This window comes from Lycium barbarum, chromosome 10 (assembly GCF_019175385.1).
Source record: "Lycium barbarum isolate Lr01 chromosome 10, ASM1917538v2, whole genome shotgun sequence".
Classification (NCBI taxonomy): Eukaryota; Viridiplantae; Streptophyta; class Magnoliopsida; order Solanales; family Solanaceae; genus Lycium; species Lycium barbarum.
In genome coordinates this window covers 31,543,048-31,555,005 of record NC_083346.1, presented here as the reverse complement: position 1 = coordinate 31,555,005, position 11,958 = coordinate 31,543,048, and the positions used below count along the sequence as shown (strand labels likewise).

The window sequence follows — 11,958 nt, the reverse complement described above, 5'->3', positions numbered from 1 at the left end:
ACTTTAACTTATCGATTAATCTAAAAATAGATTTTCACTTTTACTTATAAATTTTAGTATATCAAGATAAGATAATTTTTTTTCCATTTTATCCATAATATTAATTACACACTTCAAATCATTCAAATTCAATAAAAATATGCACAAATTAATATGGGTAGATTGGTAAATTATGCACTTCATCTATTATTTTTTAAGGGGTGTGCAAAGTCAAAAGTGAACAAGTAAAATGAATGGAGGGAGTATATATATACAATTTAAAAATGAAAACTCGTTAAAAAGTGTTCTACTAATATCTATATGGAAAAAGGTGCAAATATATCTTCCAACTTTGCGATTTAGAGTATATATACTCTTCGTTAAAAAAGTGGTGTATTTATACCCCTACATAAATGGTGAAAATATGTCTTTTTTGCCAATAGAAAAAAAAATCATTTACCTAGTTTTTTATTAAAAAAAATGTCACGTAGCTTATAAAAAATAGGGAAAATACATTAAAACCCCCCCAACGTATAGCCGGATTAATTATGACGCATCCAACCTTTACGGGCGACCTATTACCCCCCAGTCTACATTTTTCTGTATTTTTGTAACATTTTCTGCTGACGTGACAAAAAAAAAATATGGCGAGTGAAACGAGATATTTTAATAAAAAATAATTTTTAAAAATTTATTTATATTAAAAAATAATTTTTAAAAATTTATTTATATTTCACCCACCCCCACCCTCCCTCTCTTTCTTCTTCTTTCTCCTTTTTCTCTTTCTTCTTCTTTCTCCTCAACCACCGCTGCCGCCGCCGCCACCTCCGCCGCCGCCAGCAGCAGCAGCAACACGCGGAGACGTGGGGGTGGGGGTGGGGGTGCGGGTGGGGGTAGGGGTGGGTGAGATATTATTAATGTGTTATTTTAATGTGTTATTTTAATGTGTTAATTTAATTATTAATGTGTTATTTTAATGTGTTAATTTAATTATTAATGTGTTATTTTAACTATTAATGTGTTAATTTAATTATTAATGTGTTATTTTAATTATTAATGTGTTAATTTAATTATTAATGTTTATTTTAATTATTAATGTGTTAATTTAATTATTAATGTGTTATTTTAATGTGTTAATTTAATTATTAATGTGTTATTTTAAATATTAATGTGGTAATTTAATTATTAATGTGTTAATTTAATTATTAATGTGTTATTTTAATTGGAATTATTAAATGAAAAAAAAAGTGGCGGTGATGTGGCGGTGACGTGGCGTGGCGTGGCGGTGACGTAGCAGTGACGTGGTGGAGAGTGTGCAACTGGGATTCATTTTTTGTTTTGCCACGTCAGCCAAAAAATGTTACAAAAATACAGAAAAATGTAGACTGGGGGGGGGGGGGGGGGGTAATAGGTCGCCCGCAAAGGTTGGGTGCGTCATAATTAATCCGGATATACGTTGGGGGGGTTTTAATGTATTTTCCCTAAAATATAACTCTACCTATTCTTTTTTAGTAGACTTATTTTTTAAAGGCACGTGGTAATATTTTTTTGTGGGTCGAGTCTGATTCGTATAAAAAAAATGGATAGACTTATTTTCTTATAGCCAGGATATATTTATTTTAAGCGACCCACTAGAAAAAAAATCACCTCGTGGCTTTAAAAAATAAATCTACTTGAAAAAAATGGATATACTTATTTTCATAAAGTCACGTGACATTTTCATAATTAAAAAATAAATTAAATCATTTTAAAAAATATTATGTTAGCGAAAAGGGTATATTTACCCCGTTGTGTAACGACGGGGGTATATTTGCACCATTTATATACCGGTAAGAGTATATATATGACCACTTTTTTAATAAGAATATATTTACTTTAAACCGTAAAGTTGAAGTTATATTTGCACCTTCCGTTTATAATGTCGGAATTTTGTCTCTAATTTGTTCATTTGTTTTATTGTTTGAATATCCAGATTGCTTACAAAAAAATTCTGAATACGTTACCGATCGTATATAGTTTAAATCCTCCCAAAATAAAGCAGTTTCGCTCAAGTTTGTCAGAAAGAACGTGCGTATATTTTTTAAACTTACCGAAGAATCTTACATGTGTCTAGCCAATAATGTTGTCGGTAGAAATTATTTATTAGTCAAAATTGTACAAGGTAGGACCAATTGAATTCCATGGTGGCAACTACAAATTTCTTTCCTCTTTCTTCTTCGTTAATAAAATCAATTTTCTAGCCGCCGCCTTATTAGAATATTTAGTTAAGAGTCTTTATGGGCTATCTATTTCCCAGCATGGCGATAAAAATATCAATATTTGTTCATCAAAATATTTTAGTTCACAAAAAATATCATTTGTTTAGGCCATTATGGTTCTTTGAGTGAGCTGAATTGTTTTGACTCTGAAGATAGTAAACATAGTCTGCTGTGATCAGATATAGACTAACAAAAGTTGCTGAAAAATATCACTAGTCTATTTCTTTCTGAAAATACATATCCCATTTCTCGCCAAACCATAAGCCTATAAAAGAGCATATGCAACACAAGTTTAAAGCATCACCGAACACACTAGTTATTAACTCTCCCAAAATGCAATTCTTCAGCTTGGCTTCCAGCTTCCTTTTTCTGTCCTTTCTATTTTTGCTAAGGAAATGGAAGAACTCCAATAGCCAATCCAAAAAATTGCCTCCAGGTCCATGGAAATTACCTTTATTTGGAAGTATGTTTCATATGGTTGGTGGACTTCCTCATCACGTCCTTAGAGATTTAGCCAAAAAATATGGACCACTTATGCACCTTCAACTTGGTGAAGTTTCTGCCGTTGTTGTTACTTCTCCTGATATGGCAAAAGAAGTACTAAAAACTCATGACATCGCGTTCGCATCTAGGCCTAAACTTTTGGCCCCGGAGATTGTATGTTACAACAGGTCTGACCTTGCGTTTTGTCCTTATGGTGATTACTGGAAACAAATGCGTAAAATTTGCGTCTTGGAAGTACTGAGTGCCAAGAATGTCCGGTCATTTAGCTCGATTAGACGCGATGAAGTGCATCGCCTAGTTAATTTTATCCAGTCATCATCCGGTGAGCCGGTTAATTTTACTGAAAGGCTGTTTTTGTTCACAAGTTCCATGACATGTAGATCAGCATTTGGGAAAGTGTTCAAGGAACAGGACAAATTTATACAACTAATCAAAGAAGTGATAGGCTTAGCAGGAGGGTTTGATGTGGCTGACATTTTCCCATCATTGAAGTTCCTCCATGTGCTTACTGGAATGGAGGGTAAAATTATGAATGCTCACCATAAGGTAGATGCAATTGTTGAGGATGTCATCAATGAGCACAAAAAGAACCTTGCAATTGGGAAAACCAATGGTGCATTAGGAGGTGAAGATCTAATTGATGTCCTTCTAAGACTTATGAATGAGGGAGGCCTTCAATTTCCTATCACCAACAACAATATCAAAGCTATTATCTTTGTAAGTATTGCATAATAGCATTCTATCCTTATTCATATTAATATGATTTTTTTGGGTAGTTGGAGACTTGATATAGTAATTAGTTTCCGAGTAGAAAGAAAAAACTTTATTTTGTTGTTTCACACAATTAACACTAGTTGTGTGAAGTTTCTTTTTATTTCACTAATTGGTGGACCCAAATCTTACACTTTTGGGTTCACTCACTTGTGAGGGAAAAAAACACCTTACAAAATTAGTATCAACTATGTGAGACAAAATAAACTTTTTTCGGGTAGGAGTAGCAATTTTGCTTACAAGAGCGGTTACACATGAGTGAGCATCAGAGGAAAAAGGTTTAAATACATTGATAGAAAGTTTTAAAAAGTATATAAAAAAATTCATGATCAATTACCACAAATTGAAAGCTACTACCTAATGTTATTTTAGTAAAACAAAAAAGTTGGGAATTGAAAAGTTAAAAGTTCTTTTTCAGATAGAGCAAAGAGTTTTGCACAAGTCTTATGTAGACAAGCCACTTGAATATTTTAAAAACTAAAGTTATAAAAGGAAAATAGCACATGCAGTGTAACTAATTAGTTATGTATCTTGGTCATAAATGCAGGACATGTTTGCTGCCGGAACAGAGACTTCATCGTCAACACTTGTGTGGGCTATGGTGCAAATGATGAAAAATCCAACTATACTAGCGAAAGCTCAAGCAGAAGTAAGAGATGCATTCAAAGGAAAAGAAACTTTTGATGAAAATGATGTCGAGGAGTTGAAATACTTAAAGTTAGTCGTTAAAGAAACTCTGAGACTTAATCCACCGGTTCCACTTTTGGTCCCAAGAGAATGTAGGGAAGAGACAGACATAAACGGCTACACTATCCCTGTGAAGACAAAAGTTATGGTTAACGTTTGGGCATTGGGAAGAGATCCAAAATATTGGGATGACGCAGAAAGCTTTAAGCCGGAGAGATTTGAGCAGTGCTCTGTGGACTTTATTGGTAATAATTTTGAATATCTTCCCTTTGGTGGTGGAAGGAGGATTTGTCCCGGGATAAATTTTGGTCTAGCTAATGTTTATTTGCCGTTGGCTCAATTGCTATATCACTTCGACTGGAAACTCCCTACTGGAATGGAGCCAAAAGACTTGGACTTGACTGAATTGGTTGGAGTAACTGCCGCCAGAAAAGACGACCTTTTCTTGGTTGCGACTCCTTATCAACCTCTTCCAAAATGATTTTCGACATTTTTTTTTAAAATAAAAAATTATACCAAGCCCCGCCATTGTCCTATCTTTCTTTTAGTGTTTTCGGTTTTATCTACATCTAATGCATGTATATTTTATCATAAGGAATGTATCATGAATACTGTTTCTCGAATAACATTTTTGTGTATTTTAAATTTTGGAATAATGAAGCGAGAACACAATATCACATCCCATTTAATTATGAGGAGGATAGAACAAACACATTATCAACCAACTTGACTGACTAGATTAATTCACTAAACATAATTACAAACTGGGAATTGCAATGTGTTGCTCCCAAACGCACACGCAAGTATACACGATCGTACACGTAATATCGGATTTAAAGTCCAGATATCGTACCCACAGAGACTTATGATTAACCATCAACTAAATTAAACTAATGCTAATTATATAAACAAGAAATAAAATCCAAATTTATATTTATAAACTAAATAAAAATAAAAGAAAACAAATAATGAACTTCAACCAAGAAAGAGTGGATTTTTATCGGAGAAGAGATAGATCTAGGGCTATGACCACTAACAATCCAGTTGAGTCTTCAAATCGTTCTACCTATGAGTTACTAGTTAACGGGTTGATGTTAACTTTATGAGTATCTTTCGAGTTGCTCACAAGCCTGTAGATGCTACTATAAGGCCAATATTCCTAGGTCGCCAGAGGTAACAAGAACGCATTTACTTCTCCGTATTCAACTAAGCAAGGCTAAAGGGTATATTTATATCCTCATTAGCTAAACGATTAATCGGACAAGCTCTATTTATTCTTATTACGCATGCAAATTCCCTATCCCTAGTTCAATTTACACGCTATTGACACCTAATTTTTGACCTCCCATAATTTATTTTAATTGCTCAGAGTACTTGAATGTTAAATGGATTAAAATATGTATTCTTTTTAGAAAATCAGAATGATTTTTATAAACTATGCAGATTAATTTTACCCTTATCATTTGGTAAAATAATTTCTATAATATTATATTTGGGAATTAATTTACAACAATTATGATGCTTTGCTAAATTCAATCAAGATTAATAGTTCAAAATAACTATTTATCTAATTGTTTAAATTATCAGAAATTACTTAGCAAATATTTTACTCCATTTAATTCAAGAAAATTGATTAATTAAAATAAATGATCATTTTTGCACCTCAAACTTTAAATTCTGCATAATCAAATTCTATTGACAATTCTCAAATTAATCATAATTGATTTAAATAATTAGTTATGGTTATATTTGTGAATCTGCTTATTAAGTGTTTGATTACGGCTACAATTGAAACAATCAATTGATTAGTCAAATTGAGGCCATAATTAAAATAATCAAATTGAGACCATAATTAAAATAATCAATCTCTTGATTTGGTTTATTTGAGGCCATATTTGCAATTCAAGTCCTTTTGTGTATTTAAACATATCCATTAATTTGGCTAATTGGTTAATTAAGTTGATTTGGTCATTAATTAAAGGTTAAAATCATTAATCAGTTTAATTGCGGCCATTTATTAAATTAAGTACTTTTAGTCTTCCTACATATATACATACATATACTCGAATATACATATGTATACATGTATATAAGGTATATATATGTATATATGGACTGCCCCTTTATCCTTTAAATTAGTCGGGCCCGGTCCATTAAGACCATGACCCGGCCCACGAATACGTTTAAGGAGGGAATACCCCCTTCATTTCCTTATTTAGCAACCAAACGACCCTTAGAGTATGAGAAAAGGGTTTCTCTTTGGAGAAAACCCTAGCCGCCTCTCTCTCCTTCCACTCTCTCCTCGCCATCCTCCCTAAATAAGGAAGCATGGCAGGTGTACGATGCCTTTTTAGTATTTTTCAAGGCTGAGAAGGGGAAACAATATATGCTTCCACCTTCTCTCACCTAACACCACCCCAAACGAGGTACTGTATCGCCCTTTTTCCATTATTTTCTTTATTTTTTTAGTCTCAAACGGTAATACTCTGCTTTGTCTTAATTGTTTTTGGTCGTTTGTGAATTTGAATCTTTGATTGTTATTGATTCTTGAAGAACCAAGAGGATTGACTTGTTATGGTTTAAATCTGACCTACTATTCACTTGAATACTCGAATCTGGACCATTAATGCTCAAAATAAGACTTGAATCTCACAAAATTGAGCTTGTCCCACATCGATTCGAGAATTAGGGTTTGAGATTTGGGGATTTCTATAAATAGAACCCCAATTCGCTGTTTTAAGGGCCAACAAAAGAAAAACATCACTTGCATTTTAAAAAATAAATAAATTGAATTAGCTAAGGTTTTGGCAATTTTGCTTAGAAACCTTTAATTTTTCGATTAAGTTAAAGTTTAAAATTTTTATTCTTTGCATGTGGCCGAGGGTGGAAGAAGACCTTCTTAAAGTTCATTTTTGACTAGGTTGCACATCAAAGAGGTGATTTTCCTTCCCTAGTTATTTTAGTTCATTTTAGTCAGTTAGGTGTTTACTGCTTATATGGCTTGATGTTGTGGTTATTTGTGATGTTTTAGTTTTATGATGCTGGTTTTATCTTAGTTTAATCATGTTTTATTTAATTCTATAATTGTCTAGTCTTGAGTGCACTTAAAGACTAACCATGTAGGCTTTAAGCACTCACTTGTATGTCATTTGATTAGTTATGAGTTAATTTAGATGAATAACCTGTTAATTATATAGATGTGTGTTCAAATTCTTCATAATTAGTTGGTCTGAGTTACCTTGTTAGGCTATGCTCCTTTTGGTTTATGATTGCTTAAAGTATGGCCTATGTGTTCAAATTTAATTATTTATGAGTCAGTTTAACCTAGAATTTCTTAGCTTAGTTATATCTGTTCAGCTTTGGTCAATCATGTGTGATATAACCTAGGGTCTACCTAATCATGTTTTCACCTACCTGATTTCCTGTTCATATGTTGTTGTAAGCTCATTAGGTGTATGTGTTTGAATGTTGATCATGCTAGCTATAGGTATGCATGCTCCTGTGTTCAGAAAGTGATGACTTGGCTTATAGCTTTCTTGTCTATTTTATGGGAATAGGTCTGCTCTAAGTGGGGATCACTCATGAAATCTTTGGTATTTGATCAGTTTAAGTCACCTATATTTGAATGAAGCAACATGACATGACTAGCCTATTAGTGTCCCAGTCTGTGAATCCTATTTGCTTTAATATAATTACTGAGTGCTTGAGAATGTTTTGTAGTATTGAATCCTACTTACATGTTAACTTGTGAGCCTGAAAAGGCATGTTAGTCTAAGTCTAAGTGAATCTGAGGAGTATCATTTGTCCTTTTTTAGTTCATACATATCATCTCCTTTTGTGGCTAAGTGTCATGCTGGATGGTTTGTGACTCTAGGGTGCATTTGCTTACAAATCATTCACTTAAAAAGGGGGTTTGATATTATCACATAGTATTTGAATAAAAGTAAGTTTTACTACTTGACTAAGTGGTTAGGATAAGACAGGATAAGCAAGTTCAACATCTGATTGTTTAAGAGTGATTGGTCATAATATGTTTGCAAAGTTCATCACCCTGTCTCAATACTTACTTGGTTTTAATGATGTCCAGTTAATGTTTTAGAGTCCTTGGTATGTTAAAAACCAATTTGTTGTGATGTTTGATTCAGTTTAGATCATGTACAATTACTATTTTTCTTGTTTGAGCCTACCGTTATGCTTTGCATGGTCCATTCAACAATTTGAAGGCTAATGATCTACAATGTCTTTTTTTTTTTTTTTTTTTGGTTGAGTTCTGTTTTAAAAAGGTTTTAAAACTAATGAAGAACTAGGCTTAAAACCAAGTCCATTTCACTATTTCCTTTTATTGAGACATTGTCTAAAAATGAAGCATTTAGGCCTAATTTACTCCGTCAATTCTTTTGTTTGGATCTTATGGCTAGTTTACATTTTTCTTCAAAAAAGGAGTTAGATACATTTTAGCTGAGTGGTGAGCTGTTTGGATTCTGAATTTGCTCTTAGATTCCTAGTTGCTCCTTTTTGTTAGGAGTTTCTGTTTGGCAAGGTGCTTAATTTGTAGTTGGTCTATTGAATTTTAAAACTAGAACATTTTGAATAATTTAAAAACTGTCAAATCTTCCTTGGTAAGCATCATTCATTATGTCTGAATTCAATAGGATATTGATGTCAATGTTAAGATAACCAAATTGGTCAGGTATATACCTAGATATCTTGATTAGGGGCTGTTTGTTGTCACCATTATATATACACTTCATCTCCCATAATACTATAAGCCTAACACATAAGTGGAGAGGCAAAACAACACATAGGGATTAAGCTTAAGCCTTCCCTGGTGTCTATCATGCCTGGGTTTCCTGGAAGCCCCTTGGATCTTGTGTGGCATCAGGAGCAAGAGGGTGAAAGCTTTCCCTTTTGGGTTGTTCTAGTCTCTCTATGGGTGTGTAAATCCACGACAATTTGGCTGGTGGTGGTGTATGTTTATTTGATTGGCATTGTTCATTTTTTGCTTAAGGAAATAACATCATGTGTCTGTTTTATTATCCTTCAGTTTTGGGCTCTGAATCTATTACTGTTCGCTTATATAAGTTAAATAAGAGCCTTGAGTAGTGTATTTTCCTACAGCTCCTCTTAATGTATTCGTATTCTCCCTCATATACCAGGTGATATACCAAGGTATACAGAGCATATTCACCTCTATACCCTCACAGGTGTATGGGAGTGGATATATTCAATTAGGGGTGTTCATGGTTCGGTTTGGGTCGGTTATTGATTAAAACCATAACCAAACCAATTTAGTCGGTTTTTAAATGTCTAAAACCATAACCAAACCAAATCAAATAATAACCACCGGTTTCGTTATTATCGGTTTGGTTGGATTTTTTGGTTTATGACTAGCAGCCATGAGACTTATCAGTAAACATTAAAAAGTTGAAAAAAACATGTCTTTTTTTTTGTTCAAACGATATCTTTTATTTATAGTTTAAGGTGGAACATACATCATAGAAACATTTTCACTATTAGTGATAGTGTTGTACTCAAGTTACCCAAAGTTGCTAAACTATTACATATAAAGCTAAAAACTAACTAAGGAGTGGCTGCACCATTTTTGTCATCTTAATATACATACCTGGAAATAAAGTAGAGCATAGGAGCTTTTAGTTGTTGTTACAAACATACATATTAATTAAACATAAAGACTACCTAAAATTAAAATGAAAATATATGAAATAAAAAAACTTTGTGTAATGATCCCAAACTTTGGGGCAGTACTTGCATTTTGCCCTCAATTCTCTCATTTTATTAAAATTTTTTTTTTTGTAATGATTAATGACACTCAATTTTGGCCCTCCTTTTTCGTTTAATTAATTTCACTATGCTTCTCAGTCCTGAAAATTCGCCAAAAATGAGCTTGGAATACTTTCATTAATTATTACGCTATTTTTCGAGGTATATTTCTCTAAAGTTAAGAACACTCTTATTATTTCTTAAAAAATTACCAAACATCATATTTTCATATTAAAAATTACTAAACATCATTCTTTACAATTAAATCAAAAAAAAAAAAAAAAGATAGTGTTGATATTCCTATATTAATATTGGCGTTGGCATTTCTCCTTTAATGCTATTTCTTACTATATTAATCATCTTTTACTCTATTTTAAAACATAATACACATATTAAATACTCGTATTGCAATTTATATAGGTATACATTTTGTGGGAATTAATTAGGACCAAGGAGCATATTTTGATTAATTGATTGAAGTAAGAAGGGATGAGAAAATAATTCATCTACCTAAAATATTGGGCCAAATCCTATTCCTATCCTACAAAATCTGTGGCCCAAAAACGTTCTGCCCAATTCCTCACCGCCCCAGCCCAAAACATTGCCGACCCGACCCAGCCCAACAAACCCCTACAACTAAATCAACTAAGTCCCAAAATCAGTGACTAAAATCCCTAACCAAACAGCCCCTTTCTCTTTCTTCTTCAACTAAACAGACCGAACGTCACCACCTTCCACCATCGCCGCCACCCCACCTCCCATCACGTCACTTCACCACCACCACGCCTATATCCCACAAAATCCGCTACCTACACCCCTATTCTCCTTTCTCACACTCCATCTCTGAAGCTTGCAGGCTCCATGTGCGATTTCATGGTAAGTCCCATCCCTATTTTCATCATCTCATCTGTTGAAAACATCTCCCAAAATTTACCCCCTTTTCCTTATTTTTGAATTTCGAATTCAAGTTGTTGAAGCCCTCAGTTGTTACCTATAAATAGAAGCCCTTAGTGAGCTATTGAAAACAAGTTTCAAGGGTAGAAAATCCCATTTAAGTTGACAAGGTTCAAGTGTTGGAAATCCCTCTTGAATAACCCAAAAAAAATCTCATCTGTTTTCATCAAGCTTTTCATAAAAAAAAAAAATCTTTTTTTACTCTAAGTTGCTGGTCTCAAAAATTCTCTTTTAACTCTAATTTTGTTCTTATCGAATTCTTGGTGGTTCTCGGCTAAAGGAGCTCTTCAAGAGGATTCGGAGACCCGACGACGACATTAGCCTCAGTTGGCTGTCCCGGAGAAGGTTGGCTACCATTTTTACACTATTTGTTGATGTGGTATTTCCCTGAATTGTTGCACTTTTGGGCTAAATAGTTGCTGCATTCTGAGCAGAATCGTTGCGGCAATTCAAGGCAAACAGATGCTGCATTTTGAGCCAACGCGTTTCTGCACTTCTGGGAAAATAGCTACTGCTATGTTTTTTTTTTAATGAGCAGCTGCATTTTAGAAATATTGTTGCTGCCTTGTTTTAAAATATAATGAGTAAATGTTACATTGAAAGAACAAATTTCTATACTTGGTAAAAAATCCCACTAATTCAAACAAAACACTACAGTTAGGCCGATGAAAAGTTGTTTAACTTGAGGCCTCACTTTTAAAAGAACGGATTTCTATACTTGATTGAAAGTTTACTGATTTGAACACTTAAAACTTGCGTAAAAAGGGAGTGGGGCTGCTATACTCAAGTTTGGGTGCAATTAATATGCTTAATTTTTTATTTCCTTATTGGAACCTAGAAAAAATATGCTAAGTATCTCTGGATATATGTTGTTTGGGAATAAGCCAATACGATGTTTTGAAGTCTGAGTAAGCTTTAGTTTAATCAAAAGTTCTTGTTGTACATTTAGCTTGAAGCGTTTGGTTGTTTGAGTAGCAATTGGGACTACAATGATCTTCTTTTAAACTCATCGTGGTATTGCGAG

At 33.5% G+C, this 11,958-nt stretch overlaps 1 protein-coding gene and 1 long non-coding RNA gene across 2 annotated transcripts; both read left to right on the top strand.

Annotated features, from left to right (window-relative positions):
- Nucleotides 1-2,373: 2,373 nt before the first annotated feature.
- Nucleotides 2,374-4,825, top strand: LOC132614420 (premnaspirodiene oxygenase). The gene is made up of 2 exons (XM_060328874.1): nucleotides 2,374-3,458; nucleotides 4,060-4,825. Exons 1-2 carry the CDS (start codon nucleotides 2,517-2,519, stop codon nucleotides 4,678-4,680), a joined length of 1,563 nt encoding a protein of 520 aa, XP_060184857.1. The 5' UTR covers nucleotides 2,374-2,516; the 3' UTR covers nucleotides 4,681-4,825.
- Nucleotides 4,826-10,631: 5,806 nt separating this feature from the next.
- On the top strand, nucleotides 10,632-11,543 carry LOC132615412 (uncharacterized). Its single transcript, XR_009572683.1, has 3 exons — nucleotides 10,632-10,856; nucleotides 11,215-11,279; nucleotides 11,369-11,543. It is a non-coding gene; the product is annotated as an uncharacterized LOC132615412 (long non-coding RNA).
- Nucleotides 11,544-11,958: the final 415 nt, after the last annotated feature.

Excerpts from the sequence above, each read along its gene's own strand:
- LOC132614420 (XM_060328874.1), top strand. The coding sequence starts at position 2,517 with ATGCAACACAAGTTTAAAGCATCACCGAACACACTAGTTATTAACTCT. Across the intron at positions 3,459-4,059 it reads ATATCAAAGCTATTATCTTT|GACATGTTTGCTGCCGGAAC; the intron begins GTAAGTATTGCA and ends TCATAAATGCAG.